We start from the raw sequence: 21,692 nt of genomic DNA, 5'->3' as shown, positions 1-21,692 counted from the left end.
ACAGTGGGTAGAGCTCTAGACCTGGAGTTAGGAAGACCTGAGTTCAAATCCAGCCTCAGGCACTTAGTAGCTGTGTGACCCTGGGCAAGTCACTTAACCCTCTGTCAGTTTCCTCTTATGTAAAATGTGCTGAAGAAGGAAATGGCAAACCACTCCAGTATTTCTGCTAAGGCCCCACAGTGGGTCACAAAGAGTCAGACAGACTGAAAATGACTGAACAATGATAAAACGCATATGATTACCAAGCTCCAGAGCTTCGAGGACAAAGAAAAATTAATGTAAGAGGTCTAGCTGATATATCACATGCTGAGTAGCTCTAGTCAATATTGCTTACTATCATCAATGAATAAAGGCAGAAATTAGAGTGATATTATGCCAAAGAGGAAATCAGATATACTGAGGGATAATTTGTCCCAAAACAATATAGTTCTGCAAGAAATAAAGTGATCTTTTAACAACTGAGGATTTCCAAATGTTCCTTCTTGGGAAACATCATTTTGTTTGAAAGTACTATCTATATATAATGAACAGAACCAGTGTTAAGTATATGTTTTCCAAATTGCCTAACATCTAAATACTTAAAAGGAAAAGAGAACTACATGATTTGAATTAACTTCTTTCAGACAAATAAATATATCCAGGAAAATAGTGACTATAACATTATGAACAGAATGTTATAAAAATTAATATGGTAGAGCTTTGGGAACTACTGGATTGGAATGAATAGGAATCTACCTAATTTTTAACAAGACACAGTACCTTAACAAGGGAGGAAAGCCTTCCTGACAGTATCTCCTCTTCAGACACTGTAATGGGAATGTAAATTTTTAAGGTCTTCCCTGCCCCTAGGCTAAAGTACACCTGGAGCCTGGGGTGGGAGGCTTGTTTTTCAGTAGATACTTCTTGATTGGCCAGTGAGTCAATAAGGTTGTTACATTCTCTGAGCCAGGAGAAGGCTATATAAGCCCTGATGTGTAGCTTTGTTTTGGGGTTCGCTTTGAGAAGTGTTCTGTGATTTGATCTGGATTCTGGGAAGCCGTTGTTGACAGCCCCCCCTCGGCTTTGAAATACCCAGATGTTGATTTGGTATGGATGTAATGGTTGGACAGTTTTGGAAACATGTCTACTTGATCTGTTTCTCTGTCTTGATAATTCTGTCTGTATACTCTGAAGTTCGGGGTGCTGACCTTTTTCCCCTGAACTAGGTAAACGATACATATTTGACTGATTAAAAGTAAGCTTGTTAACCCATTTTGAGTTGCTTTCCTTTAACAAAGCAGATCCAAGAACCTGTGTTGGCAGCAACCCTTGGGACGCTTGGGGTGCTTGCTGCTACAGACACCTATAAAGTGCTTGCGACTTACAGTACCGCTCTGGGCAGACCTCCAGTTATGGGGGTTCCATGTCTGTGCCTTTGCATTGCTGCTACTCTGCTCTATATTAATTGCCTCCTTCAGACTCTGCTATTCTCAGCAGGCATCTCTTGTCAGTGCTCCCCATTGTTCTCTCTCTGCATTATTCTGCTCTGGTTGCCCTTTTCACACTTCACAGTCACTTTGCTGTCCTTGACATCTTTGGCAGCTTCTGTTAGTTAGCCTAATATCAGCTCTTCTCTATTCCCTGGTCTAGTCACTTAGCAGTTCCATTTGCCTCCAGGAAATGCTCTGTATCACCTGGTTTTATTGCTCAGCTTATAGCCCTGAGCGGTTCAGGTAGATGACCATCTTCCAGGAATCTTGGCTAGCAATGACTAATAGAGAGGACCCCCCCCCCCCACCTTGGCCCCCTGTTATTATCACAGGACAGTCTTATTTCCTTTACCTTTATAAAGATGGACAATGGAGGCATCCTTGAAGTCCTGGAGGATAACCTCCTTTTTCCATATAATGTGAAAAATTCCAGTCAGCTTCTGTATGAGCAATGTATCCACCACCTCATAAATCTCAGCTGGAATAGAACCAGCACCAGGTGCTTTGCCACACAAAAGGAACCAAATGGCACACAGGGCAAGCATTCACATGGTGGTCAGAAGAAGCAAAACAGGGATACTCTCAGGGTCTCTCTTAATAACTTTGGAATTGATTGTATGACATGGGAGACACCCGCACAGGACCGCTCAGCATGGTGTGTCCACATCAGAGAAGGTGTTGTGCTCTTAGAGCAAAGCAGAATTGAAACAGCTCAAAGGAAATGCAGGACGCACAAATTTGGAGAATTCACTCCAAATGTTCACACAGACTATTTGTGCCCGACCGGTGGTAGAGCATTCCGAGCTCGTTATTAGTCTGATCAGCCACAGTCAGACACATTGAAACTTGACTAGCATAGTGATGTTATTTTGATCCTCTTCAAGAATGAAGGACAACAGCCAGTCTTTAGTGGAGATCACCCCATTCCTTTTCATGGGACCTAGCCAATATGGGAGAAATCTCTTAGTGTGTTCAAAGAATAACCACCATTACATAATAAACATGTAATAACCATTATTTTTGAGCCTACTTTTATACATAGTACATATTCCTCCAAAACATCACAGTGATTTAGGGTATGGGAAGATGGCCGTGGGGACCCCTCTTTGTGCCAGAGAAGCAAAATCTTGTTTCTAGCCCTCAAAGGCGTAAGAGGAATGTGGTGAGTCATGGCCACCAGCCTTCTCTATCCCTTAGCATTTCTGTGATTTGCACCCTCTGGGTGTTATCACTTCCTAATAGGTTTCGAGGGGTGGGATGGGGGGATATCCCCTACTCTCTCCCAAATTGTTCCTTTTTTCCCTGTCTTGCCTCTATGTCAATGGGGCTGCTTCTGGGACAGCAAGAAAAAAGGAAAAAGAAAGACTAGCATAAATGAAATCTACATAATTAAAGCATACTTATGTCAAGGAAGACCCTATCAGTGATTTCTTCCCCTTACTTTGATGCATCTATGACTTTTTTAGTGGAAGTACTCCCTCCACTGATGCAAATCATGTTCATTCCATGCCTTCTGCAATTCTTGTTGAGGTTTTTCTATTAATCTTTCATAGAAGATCAATTATTCAGGAGCCTTTGTTCTTATTGTTTTAGTATCTCAGCAATTCCACTTGACCATGCAAATTGCCTCTCTCTTTTCTCTCCTTCAACCCACATGATCAGTATGCTTCCTTTGTTGATCATACACATCCTTGATAACACCTTATATTGGTCCCTGTGTACAGGTTACTGTTGGTGACAAGCTACAATCTGCTTATTTCTCCATACTTCTTTCCATTTCTCAGTGAGTTGTTTGGAATTTAAATTCTTCTGATGATAGCCTCATAATTTGCAACCCCATGGCATTTTTAATGGAAGATTGACATGAAAAACATGATCTTTTGCTGTGGTGGGAAGTTAGAGGTTAATGTGAGCACTAATTATTCACTTTTCACACAGGTAGTTCAGCATGATGTCCTTACTATTCAGTTTCATTTTATTCATCTGCAGTGCTTTTTATACAAAATGTATCACATTAAAAAATCAATTCAGTATGTTACTTCATTAATTCAGGCTGCTCTTTTAGTTGCATGTTGCAATCTGCCATTCATCCACTTTGTTTTTTCAGTGTAGATGGTTACACTGATCTTTTTTTGTATAATTGGGGATTTCTCTGAGGAGTATATATATATATATATCATTCTAGGTTCAGTACAATTAATATATCATCTGGGAATAGAAAACCTCATCATCAAAAGGCGATTATTTTATTTTGCCCTTGCAGTGAAGAAACCTCCTGTAAGTAATTTCTTTATAATGATTTTGATATATGCTGGCCTACAGACAGCTTTAAAGGCTCTATTTCACATTCCATCTAGTCAAATCCTTGAAATCAATATACAGGATATACAGCAGGACCTACACCTCTAATCCAGTTGTGTGCCCATACAAATGTGGTCTGCTAGAAAAAGTCATCTGAAAGCATATCTGTTCCCTTCTCATGTTTTCATCAATATAATAATAGAGACTTAATGTATTTGTAGAGATTTTATAGCGATGAGAAAATAAGGACATGGGTCTATAGTTGATAATTTCTTTGCAATTGCTTTTTAGGGGGCAGGGACAAAGAACAGACCATACAAAAGCAGAATTTTAAAAAAAATTAATTTTATTTCAATCAGCAGAAATCTGCCTTCCTTTCTTCTCACCCACCTCCAACTTCTATTGAGAAAGCAAACAAATACATTTTAAAAAACATTAAAAACATGTATAGTCAAGCAAAATAAATTCCCACATTGGCCATGTCCAAATATGTCTCAGTTGTTATTCTGAGTCCATCAGCTCTTTATCAGGAGGTGGGTGGCTTATTTTTGTTATCAGTCTTCCAGAATTATGGTTGGTCATTGTGTTGATGAGAGTTCCTGAATCTATCAAAGTTGTTTGCCTTTATGGTATTGATGTTCTTGTATAATTTGTTCTTCTGGTTCAAAAATACCCTATTTTCATTCTGTTCTTGTTGCAATTGTCCCTTCCTTGAAATGATCATACATTGCCTTTACAATTCTATTTCTCCAACTAATTTTTTTTTTTTCCATATGTGAGAAAAAATAAATGTGACTTGCGCTGGAGCTGAGATATTTATCTATGGAAAAGTCTTACTATGCAATGAGGAAGTCTGTCTTCTCTGTGTTCAACCATGCATAGGCAGGATAAATGGTAATCAGCACAATAAATCATATATTGTTGCTCTAAAAATGTGTGTTGTTTTGAGGATTTCTTATTATTAAGGCATTCTAAAATGGTAAGGGGAACCTCTCTCAATCATACTTAGGTATGACAAAGGAGGGATGGGGAAAAGTGTAAATGTCAAGTAATATATTAACTACTGAATAGAATTACAAAGGGCATCATGAGAAAGTCAAGTGTTCACTGTCTAATTGTTTATAGCTTGGGCCAAGATAAGTTTCCAGCAGCTAATCTTTGAATTATTCCTGGTTAGTTGTGAGTTCTGTCGAAAAATATGATCATATTTCATGATGGATTAATAAGCAACAGTACCTTCACAGTCATAAGCCAATGATAAAATCCTCACCCATATAGTAGAAAATAGCTCCTAGAGATCACAGATCTAGGATTGGAAGGGACCTTTGAGGCCTTCTTGACCAGCCCCCTTGTTTTATAAATAAGGAAACTGAGATCCAGGAAATATAGTTGGCTTACCCAAGGTCATAGATGCAGTGTATGCATCAGAGACAGGATTTCAACCCAGGTATTTTGAATGTAGAGCCAGAGTCCTTTCTATTCTATCACACTGCCCCTGAAATTACGAGGAACAAAGAACAAATGGTGCCAGAATTTAACTCACAGAAAGTAAATAAATGCCGGCAAAGTTCATGGAGCTTAATTTAGAAAATGATTTAGCTTATTTAGAAAAAAAAAAAAAGTTGAGAATTCTGCCTAGAAGCTTTGTGGTTAAGACCTTATTAATTCAAACTTGGTTAATTTGGAGCTAGCAGTTTGGTGTAGTGAAAAAGCAATGTTAGGGGAGTCTGGAGACTGGGCTTTTAGTCCCAGTCCCACCTTTATTTTAAAGTCTTCAGGCCTCAATTTCCTCATCTGTAAAACAAAGGACTCACATTACATGATGTTGATGATCTGTTTTAGGTTGAAAATTCTATAATTCTAAGTTATTAAATGAAAACTAGTCTTAAATTTATCTTTGGATTAGCTGGTTTTTAAAAAAAGAATTTAATAAATGCATGTTCTGAACAATATGCCAGACTCTTCCAAGGTTATATATTGTCCATACTAGAACTGTGTATCAGTCAGCTGTTTCTGGGCTCCTTTTTAAAGGCAACTGATGGGAAGGGGTGGGAGTGGGGAGGAATGAGTGATGTGAGGCATGGAAGTTTATGAGAGATCTCTTGGGTGTCATAGGTTGGAAAACTTTTGAGAACTGCTGCAGTCTTATGACCTGTATCACCTTGGTAGCAGGAGAGGGAGGGGAAAAAGTCCAGTTTTTTTCATTCAGACATTGCCATCACCCAATAGCTTCAGAGCCAATAGCACTAGTCTCTGCAAGGCCCTTAAATCTCTCCCAAGATCCACTGAGGATTCTTGGCTTCACTGTGAGAAATATAGCTCTGGAGGGATATGGATTGGAAAGCGTACTTTTATACTTAGGAGAGAGAGTGTATGTGTGTTCATGTTGGTGTATACAGACCCAAAATTTTCACATAGCTTTCAACTTTGTTTCAACAAAAAAAATGATGCTCAGAGTTGTGGCCCTGAAAGAAGGAATTACATGACAAGAATTTTCAGTTTATTCTTCCAGCTGCCTGCTAACTACTTCTCATACCCCCCATTTCTTCCGGTTTTTCTTTGTAAATGATTGCATAGCAATTTGGCAGGATCTCCTCTCTTTGTAAACAGCTGATTACATTGCCTGACTTTTGGAGAAGATCTCACCTCATTTAGATGCACCTGTGCAGGCAGTAATATCAATATGTTTAAAAATTGAATTATAATTTTGTTTGTTGTGTTTGTATATGTGTATGTGTATTTTTCCTACCAGACTGCTCCAATGAACAGTAATAAAGATTCCTGTCGGAATTTCCCAGGACTGCTTAATGGATGTGTTTACAATGGTGTAGAAACTTTGGGGAAGGAGCTTTTTATGTACTTTGGGCTAAAAGCTTTAAGGTAAGATAAATATGTGTCAGCATGTCTATATTTTTAAAGAGATGGTTCTTGTAGGATTCTTCCTGCTGTTATATATTCTAGTAAACCATGACTGATAAGTTCCCAAGTAAGTAACTATGATGTTATTATGGAATAGTGAACAAATTCAGATTGTGATGTCATCATAAATGGAGATATTTGGGGGAGGGCCATACACAACCATGTATTTTCATTCTTATACGTCTATTTATGAAAGATCACAAAATGTGTTTAATGGTATCTGATATCATTAACTTTTAAAATTTCATGTTTAAAAATTATGATTTTTAACAATGATAAACAAAAATAATTTCCATTTTTTCAGTTAATAAGCATTTATTTCTCTCCCTCTACCTTTCCTCCATTGACACAAAATAAGAAAACCATCATTAAAAATATTCATAGTCAAGCGAAGCAAATTTCTGCAAACATTTCAATACCCAAAGAACACAAAAATATTTTATATGAAGCTGCTTATATTATGCAGATCGTAGCTCTGTGACCATCACTTTTCTCTCGGTGTATGGAGCTACTCTTTAGTACTCTAAATTGTGATGAGTTGCTTACCTGTGTCAGTGGAGAGAGTTTCTGTATGGGGAAGTTTTTACACAGATGAAATAAGACCAGATCAGTAAAATCCCCAAAACACACTCCTGTTTACTTCTCAGGATTATTATGAAGAAAAAGCTTTGTAGAATTTAAAGCACATTGTAAAAAAGTTATTACTTCTATAAATAGCAATTTATTATATATCTGTGTATGTATCTATATAGATATATACACATATATATGAAAAATTTCTGTTACAATTTTGATGCAGCCTGACTTTGGACTGTGATACTTTTTATTTACAAAGTCTAATATTGACTATCTTTAAAGTCATTCTCTCTTTGAGGTATAGTCTTAAAGTTTAAAACGAAAAAATTTATAAACTTCTTTAAAAAAAGAAAAGAAAAAAAATATTAATGGGTCATCTGCTCCTAAACAAAGGAGAATGAGTCACAGATGTAGCACGTGACATTATTTGAGTGCTTTCCCTTGGCAGTATTCAGCATGTTTAGGTTTTGGGGTTTTTTGGTTTTGTTTTGTTCTGTTTTGTTTTTGGCTCCTCTCTTCTGTGAGGTCATATCTTTCCTCTTTCTTGGCAGCTGCTGTCCTTGGACACCAGCATCAGGTTATGATCCTTTTTTTCTGAAGTTGGTAACTTCAGCAAATATGTCATAATATATTGCAGGTTTCATTTTTGTTGTAGGAGATGGAGGTGATTGAGGGAGGGGTGTATGGGGTGGAATTTGGCTATGAACAGTGCAATTTACAGTAGAATATATATTGGAGATGTATAAACATTGATATGTTTATCCATGAGCAGGGGTAGGGTATGGATTTATTGCTACGGAATAAGAGGGAGGCTTTTTTATTTCTGCTTAAATTTTTTTTTTAATCAAATGCCCTCCACTAGGCTTATAAGGGGAAAACAGCAACACTACCACTTCTAAATCCAGGGACATCAGTTGTCCCTCATGTAGTGCTGAAATTAGAATGCTCTTTGGCTTCTTACTGAACATTCTGTTCCTGTCCCTGGGGAATAAGTAGTTTAGCCTCAAGATGGAGAAAAGTCCTAAAGATTGCCTCTTTTGTATTATTTACCTACCAAAAGAAAACAGATGTGGCATTTTCTGAGGCCAGTAGAAAGTGTTATTTGAAGCTGAACTTGGGGACCAAAAATTAATTGTATCTTCTGTAGCAGTACTTCATTCCTGTGATTCTGTACATCTCCCAGGGAGTGAGAAGCATCTTCTAACATCTCTTCTTTGGGGCTAAACTTGTTCTTTGTCATTTTGCAGCATTTTATTTCAATTTGTTTAATGGTTTTTGTTCTTTCCATTTCCATTCTTACAGTCATTTTTTAGGTAGTTTTCTTGGTTCTGCTTATTCTGTAGTGTAATTTCAAGGAGGAGAGAGTACTAATAATTGGGGGATGGGAAGAGATCAGGAAAGGCCTTTCATAAGAGATTGAATCTATGTTGTTGGAAAAAATTGAGGGATTCTTCCAGGCGGACATAAGACAGAAGTACCCTCTGGACATGAGAGAGATCACTTAGGGCAGACACACAGTAGGAAGAGATGGAAGGTTCATGGGGATAGTTCACAGACCAGTTCAACTGTGCTAGAAAGTTCTTGGTGGGGAAGGCATACTATGAAATAAGACTAGGCTGACGTTGAGGAGCCTAATTATAAAGAGCTTTGAAAGAGTTATATTTACACTCATGCTTTTTTTGTAAAGTAACTTTGGTATTACTTAACATGTTCACTTCTGACCACTATCCTATAGATACTCCTAATAACATGTATTTCTGGGTCCAGATGGACAGAGTTGTCTACTCATTCAAGTATTTGTTGAAAAAAAATTATCAACAACAACAAAAAAAGCTTTTTCAAAAGGTATTTGAGCTTTCTAGTTTATGATTTATATGACTTTTTTAATTGTTTTGAAAATTAAATATAATATACTAATAAATATAATATATATTATATAATATTATATAATTATGTAATATATAATAATTATATTATATATATATAATATAAATATAATATACATACAAGCTCCAGAAAGAATACTTGAAACATTTTACAGCATATGTCATTTTAGAGACTCTTACCATGGAATCAGTTGTATGATGTTTCAGAGTATTAAGTGATGTGTGATGTGTACCTGTTAACAGAGCTGTGGAAGATAATACAGCAGTGCTTTTTAGCAGGCTAAAAGGACCTTATGGAATCCATTGAGTGCTACTTATCAAAAGTTTTACTGCCTAAATATACCTTCACTTTCACTTATCATGGTAAGAAAAGCTGATAGTGAAATGTGGATTCCAAATAACAAAGATGCTTTGGAAGAAAAGCAAACCACTTTTAGTTTAAGAAATGGAAGTTCTTTTTTTTTTTCCTCTTTTTAAGGCTCAGGATTGCATTATCCACTGCCTGGGGACATGTTTCTTATCTGTCACCTTTTCAACATTCTCTTTGTCACCTGAGGGAGTTAGGTGGCACTGTGGATAGAACACTGAGCCTAGAGTCAGAAAGACCTAAGTTCAAATCTAGCCTTGGATGCTTACTAACTGTGTGAGTCTTGGGAATTATTTAGCCTCTTTTTGCCTTAGTTTCTTCATCTGTATAATGAAGATAATAATAGTATCCACCTTGTAGGATTATTGTTAGGATTAAATGAGGTAATATTCAGAAAGCACTAAGCATAGGCTCAACATATCACAATCACTTAATAAATCCTCTCTCTCTCTTTCTCGCTCTCTCTTTCTCTCTTCCTCTCTCTCTCTCTCTCTGTCAACTTCGCCAACCTAGTGTGTGTGAACTGAACCTTCAGAGATGCTTTATTGAATTTCTCTAATTATTTTTTCATTTGGTTTTTGAGAGTTTGTATGTCTTCCTTAGAAAACTACCTGTTTATATCCTTTGATTATTTGTCAATTAGAAATGGCTCTTAATGGCTCATAAATATAGCTTGGAAATAAGACCCTCATCAGAAAAACTTGCTGTAAAGGGTTGTTTTTACCCTCAGTTACCTCTTTCCCTTCCAATTTTAGCTATATTGATTTTGTTTGCACAAAACGTTTCTAATTTTATGTAATCAATCACATTTTATCTAAGGTGAGCTTCTCTATCCCTTCTTTGGGCATGAATTGTTCCCCTATCCGTAGATCTGAAATTTAATTTTGAAAAATAATTTCTTCCATGATCCTTCATTTTTTAATGATGTCACTTAATATGTTTGTCAATTATCTGTTTAAAGCTTATTTCAGTTATGTGGTGTGAATGTTGGTTTATACATCGTTTCTGCCAGACTGTTTTCCAGTTGTCCCAGCTATTTTTGTCCAATAATGAGTTTTTACCCAAGTGGCTAGGAGACCCCATTCTGTTTCTCAAACTCTAGGTTACTTACTGTGTTTATTTGCTTCTGTATGTTGAATACCTAATCTGTTCCATGGATTGATCTCTATTTCTTAACCAGAGCCAAATTATTCTGATCAGGTGTAGTTTGTAGTATAGTTTGATATCTGGAACTTTTAGGCCCTTTTCCTTCCTGCTTTTTTTTTTGCCTCTTTTTTTGGAGGGCAATTGGGGTTAAGTAACTTGCCCAAGGTTACACGGTTAGTATTTTTGTGCGGGTGTTAAGTGTCTCAGGCTGGAACCAAACTCGGGTCCTCCCGACTCCAGGGCCAGCGCTTTACTCACTTCACCACCTAGCCGCCCCCTTTTTTTTTTATTCTTAATAAATATTACTTGTTTGATTAGTATTTGTCCAGCCTTAGATAAGAGCATCATACATTTAGAACCGGAAAGGCCGTCTCAGAGGCCATCTATAGTCAAATGCTGCCATTTTACAGGTGAGGAAATTGAGGCCCAAAGATGCTGAGTAATTTACCCAAGATTGCACAGGTAATAAACATAAGAGTTAAGATTTGAACCTGGATCCTCTAAATCCAGAGCCATTGCTCTTTCTCCTATACTGTACTCTGACCTGCCCAGGGCTCCATTCCTGAATCACGTAAGGAAGAAGTAGAAGACATCATAGAATCTTTCCTTTTAGATTTAGATTTATAAAGAAACTGAGTCCCAAAGAGGGTTTATGGCTTGCCTAAATTTATACAGATAGGCTCGTAAGATTTAGATCTGTAACAGACCTTTGAGATCATACCCTCTAGAGCCTAAAACTGATATTCTTTTGACAATACCTTTTAATCTATCTCTGTAGGTCTCTGATGTATATGTGTGTGTGTATATATACACATATATAATGTGTGTGATGTATGTGTGTGTACACATATAAAACCAGAAACCTTGGCAAGCAGTGCCTTGAGATATATACATACATACATACATATATGTATATATATTTATGCACACACATATATATACATATACACGCACATATTATATATAAATATTCATATAATACTTACGCACATAAATGTAACCACTGAACACATATCCATGAGCTATTCTACCATGCCTGGCATGAACTCCTGCCTCACCTTCACATCTTGTAATCTCTATAATACCTCCAAAGCTCAGCTCAAATGCCACATTCTATGTGATCCCTTTGCCTCAGTTTCTTTAACTGTTGGGGTTGTTATAAAGACCAGAGGAGATATTTTGTAAAAAGCAAAAGCCTGCTTAGAACAATATCTGACACACAGTAGGTGCTCTATAATTGCTTAGTCCCTTCTCCATTGTGTTAAAATTGCATTTGGTTCTGGTCCCCCCTGACAACTTCTAGACAGTATAATAAGTTTTATAGGTAGCTAGTATAAATGGAACAATAGCATAAGATTAAATTACAAAGGGGAGAGTAAGAGCACCGGCTCCAGTGTCGGGATGACCTGGATCAAATCCGGGCTCAGATACTTAGCACCACACCCAGAAATAACTGGCCATGTAACCTTGAGCAAGTTACTTAACCCCAATTGCTTTAAAAAAAAAAAAAAGAAAATTATAAAGGGGAACCTGGAAGTCACATACAAACTGTCCCAAAGATCAAAAGAGCATCATTTACAAATTGTATCACATGATTAACCAAAATCCATGTCCTTGTAATATGTGATAAATCAAGGGAAGTCATCTAGGCACTGCTTGTCAAGGTTTCTGGTTTTATTTATTTATTTTTTAAAGCAATCAGGGTTAAGTAACTTGCTCAAGTTTACAGGGCCAGTTATTTCTGGGTGTGGTGCTGAGTATCTTAACCCAGGATTTGATTCAGGTAATCCCGACACTGGAGCTGGTGCTCTTACTCACTGAGCCACCTGGCCGCGCCTAAGCAATTGGGGTTAAGTAACTTGCTCAAGGTTACATGGCCAGGTGTTTCTGGGTGGGTGCTAAATGTCTGAGCCTGGGATTAGATCTCCAGGTCATCCCAACACTGGAGCCAGTGCTCTTACTCGCTGTGCTACCTGGCCGCCCCGGTTTCTGGTTTTATGCTAGTTAAATTTCAGGCCGTCAAAGTTGCAGACCAGCAGAATATCCAAGAGGTGCTGATATCTTTGAGATGTAACTTGGAAGTTTTACCAATCAGTCTGACTTGCTTTGGATATGTTAATGAACTAACCCCAAGGTGGCATACATAGGAGTTGGTCTTTCCCCAGAAAACCCTCTAAAAATGTCACCCGCTCAGTCTTCCATTTCTATAGGGGGCTTGGTGCTGCCATCTCTTATCCATGCTTATGTGAGGGACATTCTCTGCATCTCCCCCTGACCATCCTCTTCCTTGTCTTCCTTGGTTTATTTTATCATTTCATCTCACAGTTCCCACACCATCTTCCTGTATACCTTTGTTCCTGCTTGTTTCTGTACCTTCTGTGGTTATTAAAGGGTCAGTGCCATTCCATTTCCTGCTGCCAGTCATGGTTTTTCCTGGCAAGTACCCAAAGAACCAAGTGTGCCTGCCCCTATTTTATAATTTACAAATTAATTATCAATTCATCAATCCTTCCCTTTCCTAGTCCTCCCAGATGCCAGTCCCCTCCCCCCCCAATTACTTTGTATTCACTTTGTACCTATTTACTTACACATGTACATCTCCTTCCCTAAATGGAATTTAAAAGTTAATTGAGAGCAAGAGCTGTTTCACTTTTGTATTTCAGACCCAAGTGCCTAATGCAGTGTCTTATGGATGGGTACATAATTAATGCTTGTTGATTATTCATATCACCGTCCTTTTATCCCTCATACAGTTAAAACTACATCTCCTTACAAATGCCTCTTATAATTTCTCAGAATGAATCCTACTTTTACAGGCCACTATTCAGTTACTAATATGTATGGTTCATTTCTCACCCTTAGGTAATTTTAAGCGTCTTGGTAATTTCCATGAGAAACTACCCCATTTGCCATAATGCATTTCCCATTGACAGTAATGAGAAACCAACTATTGATTCATTCAGGCCTATGGATGCTCAAAATGTATTTCTCCTAATAGTAATATCACAGAAAAGTGTTTGCTTTGAAGTTCTCTTTATTTATATTTAAAAATCATATCTTGACCAAAATGCTAACATGTTATTTTAGGGAATCTTTTTGTTAAATGGAATTTTCTTGTACTTTCATTTGCAAATAACTGTTTGAGATAGATGGATTAATTTTTTCTCCTCTATAAAATGAGGGATTGCACTCCAATTTTAAATTTGTCAGTCTTTAATCCTAGTGAGACTTTTTGCAAATCAGTCATGACTGATTATCATACTGTATACATTTATTTAATTTGAGTTTAAAAAATAAATAAATTAGTGCTTTATGCCTAGCTCTTGGTCTGATTCTGATGATGACAACACAAGTCATTTTTTTTTAAATATTTATTTATTTACTTTTAGTTTGCAACATTCAGTTCCACAAGCTTTGGATTTCCAAATTTTCTTACCTTCCCAGTCCTCCCCCCTCTCACCCATGGTAGCTTGCAATTCCATGTAAGTTCTACAAATGCCTTCATATTAAACATTAGTCAAGTCGTTAAGAAGGATTGTAACCAGAGGGGATTGTCATCTGACTCGCTGTCAGATGTGCCACCGCCCTGGCATAGTCACCTGATCCGTGGGGGCGGGATCACATGCCGGGTTCGGTTCTGGTTCGGCAGTAGTTCCCTTTTAAACTTCCCAAGTACCCAGAGCCGCCGCTGCCAAGATGTCGGCTTTCCCCGAGCTCTACTTCAACGTGGACAATGGCTATTTGGAGGGCTTGGTCCCGGGGTTTCAAGGCCGGGGTGCTAAGCCAGTCAGATTATGTCAACCTGGTGCAGTGCGAGACACTGGAGGATCTGAAACTGAGGCATCCCCACTCACGGTGTCAGTCATTGACCAAGCTCAAGGAGAAGATGGTGGTAGGGTTCCGCCACATGAGGAATCATGCCTATGAACTAGGCTAGCTTCCTGGACTTCATCACCTACAGCTACATGATCGACAGTGTCATCCTGCTGATAACAGGGACCTTGCACCAGCATTCCATTGCTGAGCTTGGAAGTGCTACCCACTAGGCAGCTTTGAGCAGATGGAGGCTGTGAACATGGCTCAGACACCAGCAGAATTATATAGTGCTATCTTAGTGGACGCCCCACTTGCTGCGTTCTTCCAAGACTGCATCTCTGAGCAGGACCTCGACGAGATAAACATCGAGATCATTCACAACACTCTGTACAAGGCCTACCTAGAGTCTTTCTGCAAGTTCTGCGCTTTGCTGGGGGGCACCACTGCAGATGCCATGTGTCCCATCCTGGAGTTTGGGGCTGACCGCAGAGCCTTCATCATTGCCATCAACTCATTTGGCACTGAGCTCTCCAAGGAGGACCGGGCCAAGCTGTTCGCACATTGTGGGAAGCTCTATCCTGAAGGCCTGGCCCAGCTGGCAAGGGCCGATGACTACGAGCAGGTCAAGACTGTGGCTGACTACTACCTGGAATATAAACTGCTGTTTGAAGGGGCTGGCGGCAATCCTGGAGATAAGACCTTGGAGGACCAATTCTTGGAGCACGACGTGAAGCTCAACAAGCTGGCCTTCCTCAACCAGTTCCATTTTGTTATCTTCTATGCCTTTGTCAAGCTGAAGGAGCAGGAGTGCCGCAACATTGTATGGATTACTGAGTGCATTGCCCAGCACCACTGGGCCAAGATCGACAACTACATCCCCATCTTCTAGCTCCCTCTTCTGATCCCATTTACTATCCTTTGGCAACAATTCCATGAGGCCCCTAGGGAAGGACAGTAGGGCTCCACGCACATATGGGTCCACAGGAGCCCTTGGTACTGGGTATGTGTGTATTTGTAACACAGTCACTGTTCTGGCCTGTTCCATATGCACTTAATGCTGATGAAGCAGGGCTTCCCCTTCCTTCCTCCTCCCCACCCTGGACTTTGTCCTCTGGAGCTGTTTCAGGGCTAGTGTGGTAGGGGTCAAAGATCCTAAAGCTGAGCCTCCACACCCCACAAGTAGCCTCTGTAACTTTTGTGTTGTTCAAACCCCTGCCCTAAGAGAGATGAATACAGGGGTACCTCTGTCCTGATGTTTACAGCTGTTAAAGGCATCTGAGAAGCGTGTGGTCACTTTGATACCCCCTCCTCCCCCTCCTTCAGGATAGCCAGCTTGACTGCCCACTAGGTTCCCCACCTCCTGACAGCCCCTTTCCTCTTAGCTGCCCCAGGGCCCTATCCTAGTGGAGAAGTGATATGTGTTAGAGGCAGGGGAGTTCCCCGTATACCCATCCCTTTCCCTGAAATACGTATATACACACATCCACAGACATTCCCCCACCAGCACAAGCCAGGGCTCTGGCTCTGGAAACTAAGGAGCCTTTCCTACCCTCCGCCAGGAGGCTTTAGTACAGAAGTCAGGGGCTGTGCAGGCCCTCCTCCATTGAATGGGCTATCTCTCTTCTCTCCATCTCTCCATCTCACCCTGAGTTTTTGTGTTTCTCCTAACAATAAAGTTGTCCACTCTGGGGAAAAAAAAGATTGTAACCAATGGAATGAACAATGAGAAAGAAGAAACAAAATAAAACGAGGGAGCAAGTAGTTTGCTTCAATCTGCATTCAAACTTTGTAATTCTTTCTCTTGATGTGGATAGCCCTTTCCATCATGATTCTTTTGGGATGACTTATTGCCTTGCATTGCTGAGAGGAAACCATTCTATCAAAGGTAGTCATCACAGATATCATGTATCTGTAATTGTGTACAATGTTCTGCTCCCCTCACTCAGCATCAGTTTATATAAGTCTCTCCAGGTTATTATGAAGTTCATCTGCTCCTCATTTCTTATAGCATAATTGTATTCTGTTACCTTCATATACCACAACTTGTTTAGTCATTCCCCAATTGATGGGCATCCCTTTGATTCCTAAGTCTTTGCACCACAAAAAAGAGCTGCTATAAATATTTTTTATATTATACAGGTCCTTTTCCCACTTGTATGATCTCTTTGGGATACAGTCCTATAAGTTGTGTTTCTGGGTCAAAGGGTATGTACCTTTTTATAGCCCTTTGGGCATAGTTCTAAATTGCTCTCCAGAATGGTTGGATCAGTTCACAATTCCACCAACAATGCGTTAATGTTCCATTTTCCCCACATCTCCAGCATTTATCATTTTCCTGTATTGTCACCTTAGCCAATGTGACAGGTGAGATATAGCACTTCAGAGTAATTTTGATTTGTATTTTTCTAATCAATAGTGATTTAGAGCATTTTTTTATATGATTATAGATATCTTTAATTTCTTCCTGTGAAAACTGCCTTTTCATATCCTTTGACCATTTATCAATTAGGGAATGAATTATATTCTTATAGATTTGACTCTGTTCTCTATTTTAACAATGAGGCCTTTATCAGAGATACTGGTTGCAAAAATTCTTTCCCAATTTTCCACTTCCCTCCTGATCTTGGTTACGTTGCTTTGTTTGTACAAAAACTTTTCAATTTAATGTAATTGAAATTATCCATTTTGCATTTTGTAATTCTCTGTGCCTCTTATTTAGTCATAAATTCTTCCCTTCATAAATCTGACAGGTAAATGATTTCCTTGCTCTCCCAGATTGCTTACAGTATCAGCCTTTATCATGAACCCATTTAGACTTTATTTTGGTATACAGTGTAAGATATTGCATTTTTTGTCAAATAGTGAGTTCTTATCCCAAAAACTGGAGTCTTTGGGCTTATCAAACAGTAGATTACTATAGGCATTAACTGTTGTGTCTTATATACCTAATCTATTCCACTGATCTACTACTCTTATTCCTTAGCCAGTACCATCACTGCTGCTTTATAATACAGTTTAAAATCTGGTATGGCTAGACTACCTTCCCTATTTTGATTAATTCCCTTGATATTCTGGACCTTTTGTTCTTCCAAATGAATTTTGTTACTATTTTTGCTAGATTTATAAAATAATTTATTGATAGTTTGATTGGTATGGCACTAAATAGGCAAATTAATTTAGGTAAAATTGTCATTTTTATTATTTTAACTTGACCTAACCACAAGCAACTGATGCTTTTCCAGTTCTTTAGATCTGACTTTATTTGTGTGAAAAGTGTTTTGTAATTGTGTTCATATGGTTCCTAGGTTTGTTTTGGCAGGTAGTTTCCCAAATATTTTAAAATAATAACTTTAAATGGAATAGTTAATAGTAACGCTTTTTGGCTTTCTTAGAAATATATAGAAATGCCGAGGATTTATTTGGGTTTATTTTATATCCTACAACTTTGCTAAATTTATTTATTATCTCGAGTAGTTTTTTTTTTTTACTTCATTCTCTAGGATTCTCTAAGTATATCATATCATCTGCAAAGAATGATAGCTTAGTTTCTTCTTTGCCTTATCTAATTCCTTTGATTTCTTCTCTTATTGCTACATCTAACACTTCTAGTATCAAATTGAATAGCAGGGGTGATGGTGGACATGCTTGTTACACCCCTGATCTTATTGGAAACGCTTCTAGGTTATCCTCATAACATATAATGCTTGCTGATGGTTTTAGATAGATGCTGCTTATTATTTTAAGGAAGACTCCATTTATTCCTTTGCTTTGTAGTGTTGTTGTTGGGTTTTTTTTGCTGTTGTCGTTCTGCTTTTTTGGAGGGGGGAAGGCAGGGCAATTAGGGTTAAGTGACTTGCTCAAGGTCACATGGCTAGTAAGCGTTATGTGTCTGAGGCTGAATTTGAACTTAGCTCCTCCTCACTCCAATACCAGTGCTCTATTCACTGTGCCACCTAGCCACACCTCTTTGTAGTGTTTTTCATAGGAATGGGTGTTACATTTTGTCAAAAGCTTTTTCTGCATCTATTGAGATAATCATATGGTTTCTACTAGTTTTGTTATTGATATAATTGATTATACTAATTGTTTTCCTAATATTAAACCAACCTTGCATTCCTGGAATAAATCCTACCTGATCAAAGTTTATTATTCTCATGATAAGTTGTTGTAATCTTTTTGCTATTATTTTATTTAAAATTTTTGCATTTATATTCATGAGGGAAATTGGTCTGTAATTTTCTTCCTCTGTTTTGTCTCTTCCTGAATTAGGTATCAGTACCATATTTGTATCATAAAAGAATTTAGGAGGACTCCACCAATTTTCCCAAATAGTCTATAAAGTATTGGAATTAATTAAAATTCGCTTGGAAAGCCTTCTAAACCTGCAGATGTTTTCCTAGGAGTTCACTGATAGCTTGTTCTATTTCTTTTTCTGAAATGTAGTTATTTTCGTATTTTACTTCCTTTTCAGTTAATCTGGGGCTAGAACTGAGTAAAATCTTCTCTCCTTTCTAACACCCCCCCCACCCATCCCTTTTGTTTCCCCTTCCAATCCTATTCCCTGTAGGGCACATTAGATTTTTATGCTTAATAAAGTATGTTATTCCCTCCTTGAACCAAATCCAATGAAAGAAAATCTCAAACAATACTCCTCTCCTTCCTTTCTTTCTCTCTACTATAATGTTTTTGTGTCTCTTCATGTTAGATTCCTATATTTAACGAGTATGTTATTCCCTCCTTGAACTAAAACCAATGAGAATAAAGCTCGTAAAATGTTCATCTCTCTCCCTTCTCTCCCTTCTTTCCCTTTACTATACTGTGTTTTTATGCCTCTTCTTGTGGCATAATTTACCCTTTTCTGCCTCCTTTCCTCTTTTCCCATTACAATGCTTTTGAATCCCTTAATAAGGCTTTTTACCATCACATTAGCAAATTTATACCTACACTCTCTATGCATATCCCTTTTGAATGTCCTCATAATTATACAATTCTCAATATTGACAGGTATCATCCTCCCATATAGGAAAGTAAGCAGGTTGCTCTTACTGATTAACAAGGTGTGTGTGTGTGTGTGTGTGTGTGTGTGTTTTCTCTGTTTACCTTTTTATGTCTCTCTTGAGTTTTGTATTTGGAGATCAAATTTTCCATTGAGTTCTTGGCCTTTTCATCAGGAAGGTCTAGAAGTCCCTTATTTCATTGAATGGCCATCTCCTTGCCTGAAAGATTATGCTCAGTTTTGCTGAGTAGTTGATCCTTGGCTGTAGTCCAAGCTCCTTTGACTTATGATATATTGTATTCCAATCCCTCTGATCTTTTAATGTAGAAGCTGCTAGGTCCTGTGTGATCCTGACTATAGTTCCACAATATTTGAATTGTTTGTTTCTGGCTGCTTGCAGTATTGGCCTGATAATTCTGGAATTTCTCTACAATATTCCTTGGAGTTTTCAATTTGGGATCTCTTTCAGGATGTGTTCGGTGGATTCTTCCTATAACTATATTACCATCTGGTTCTAGGACCTCAGGGCAGTTTTCCTTGATGATTTCTTTTTTTTTTTTTTTTAAAGCCATTGGGGTTAAGTAACTTGCTCAAGGTTACATGGCCAGTTATTTCTGGGTGTGGTGCTGAGTGTCTGAGCCCGGGATTCGATCTCCAGGTCACCCCAACACTGGAGCCGGTACTCCTACTCGCTGAGCCACCTGGCCGCCCCTAAGCAATTGGGGTTAAGTAACTTGCTCAAGGTTACACAGCCAGGTGTTTCTGGGTGGGTGTTAAGTGTCTGAGCCCGGGATTCGATCTCCAGGTCTTCTCAACACTGGAGCCGGTGCTCTTACTCTCTGTGCTACCTGGCCGCCCCTTGATGATTTCTTGAAAGATGTTGTGTCCAGGCCCTTTTTTTCATCATAGCTTTCCAATAGATCAGTAATTCTTAGATTATCTGTCCTGGATCTGTTTTCTAGGTCAGTTGTTTTTCCAGTGAGATATTTTACATTTTTTTCTATTTTTTCATTCTTTAGATTTTGTTTGACTGATTCTTGATGCCTCATAGAGTCATTACCTTCAATTTGTCTAATTCTAATTTTTAGCAAATTGTTTTCCTCAGTTTTTGAACCTTCTTTTCTGTTTGTCCAGTTTTTATTTATTTATTTATTTTAGCTTTTTGGAAGGCAGTTGGGGTTAAGTGACTTGCCCAAGGTCACACGGCTAGTTTTTGTGTTAAGTGTGTGAGGTCAAATTTGAACTCAGGTCCTCCTGACTCCATGGCCGGTGCTCTATTCACTGCACCACCTAGCCACCCCTGGTTTTTACTTATAAGGATTTATTTTTTCCAGTTAGATTTTGTACTTCCTTTCCCATGGGGCAAATTTTACTTTTTATGGAGTTGTTTTCAGTGAATTTTTTTTTCCATTTTGTCAGTTGTACTTTTTAAATGGTCAATATATTTTCTATCTCTCTTACTTGGATTTAAAATTCTTGAGTCTTCCAAGAATGCTTTTTGGGCTTGATACCAGTTCATATTCCCTTTTGAAGTTTCAGATATGGGTATAGGTTCAATGTTGTCCTCTTCTGAATTTAGTTCTTCCCTTCACTATAATTAGATTCTAAGAACTTTGTTTATCCAATTTGCTTTTTGCCCATTTTGATTGCCTGTTTCCTGGCTTTTAAAGTGACCCTGCTTCTCAAGTACAGAGGACTCTGACCCATCCTTCTTATGCTGGGAGCTAGGGGCCTGGTTACTGATTTTTTGTGCTGTAGCCTCTGGTTCTGACTGATGAGTACTGAGACCAATACCAGAGGCCAGGACTTTCTGTGTTTCCCCGGATTTACACTGAAGCCCACAGTATGAAGTTGGGGATAGGATTGGTCTGACCTCTTCAAGTTTCCGCCACTGCAACCCTGTGCTAGAGTTCAGGCGGGCTCAGCTGCTGGTGGCCAGGGCCACTCTGGTGTCTGTTGATTCCCTTGGTTGTGCTAAGGCACACCTGGTATTCTAAGTGTTAGCACCTGCTTGGCTCCACCCCCCTGGCATTCAGGATCTCCTGCTGGTCCACTGAGTTAGGGCTTGTTGGGATGCCTTCCATCCTCTGCTTTAGCCTCAGCACAGCCATGGTCACACCCTTCGTTCAGATTTCCCAAGCCTCCAGCTGGTTCTGCTATTTCAGAATTTTACCCTAGGGCAATATTCTCTGGGTTTTTCAAGGTCAGAAAAAGGG

At 38.6% G+C, this 21,692-nt stretch overlaps 1 protein-coding gene, 1 long non-coding RNA gene and 1 pseudogene across 3 annotated transcripts in view; all 3 read left to right on the top strand.

Moving 5' to 3' along the window:
• LOC138170402 (uncharacterized) overlaps positions 1 to 21,692 on the top strand; it is a 464,830-nt gene that overhangs the window by 378,490 nt on the left and 64,648 nt on the right. The gene's annotated exons all lie outside the window — the stretch shown is intronic.
• NEIL3 (nei like DNA glycosylase 3) overlaps positions 1 to 21,692 on the top strand; it is a 72,887-nt gene that overhangs the window by 12,615 nt on the left and 38,580 nt on the right. Inside the window, exon 2 of one of the 2 annotated variants that reach the window (XM_069096594.1) lies at positions 6,523 to 6,650. The exons of the other annotated variant lie outside the window; for it this stretch is intronic. Within the exon in view, the coding sequence (XP_068952695.1) occupies positions 6,523 to 6,650 (128 nt within the window). The remainder of the gene's footprint in view (positions 1 to 6,522; positions 6,651 to 21,692) is intronic. 2 annotated transcript variants of the gene reach the window in all.
• LOC138170393 (V-type proton ATPase subunit d 1 pseudogene) lies at positions 12,875 to 16,111 on the top strand (annotated as a pseudogene).

This window comes from Petaurus breviceps, unplaced genomic scaffold, assembly GCF_028583685.1.
Source record: "Petaurus breviceps papuanus isolate PSGF00001 unplaced genomic scaffold, PetGlider_PUasm1.0 126, whole genome shotgun sequence".
Lineage (NCBI taxonomy): Eukaryota > Metazoa > Chordata > Mammalia > Diprotodontia > Petauridae > Petaurus > Petaurus breviceps.
This window is presented reverse-complemented; position numbering and strand designations above follow the sequence as displayed.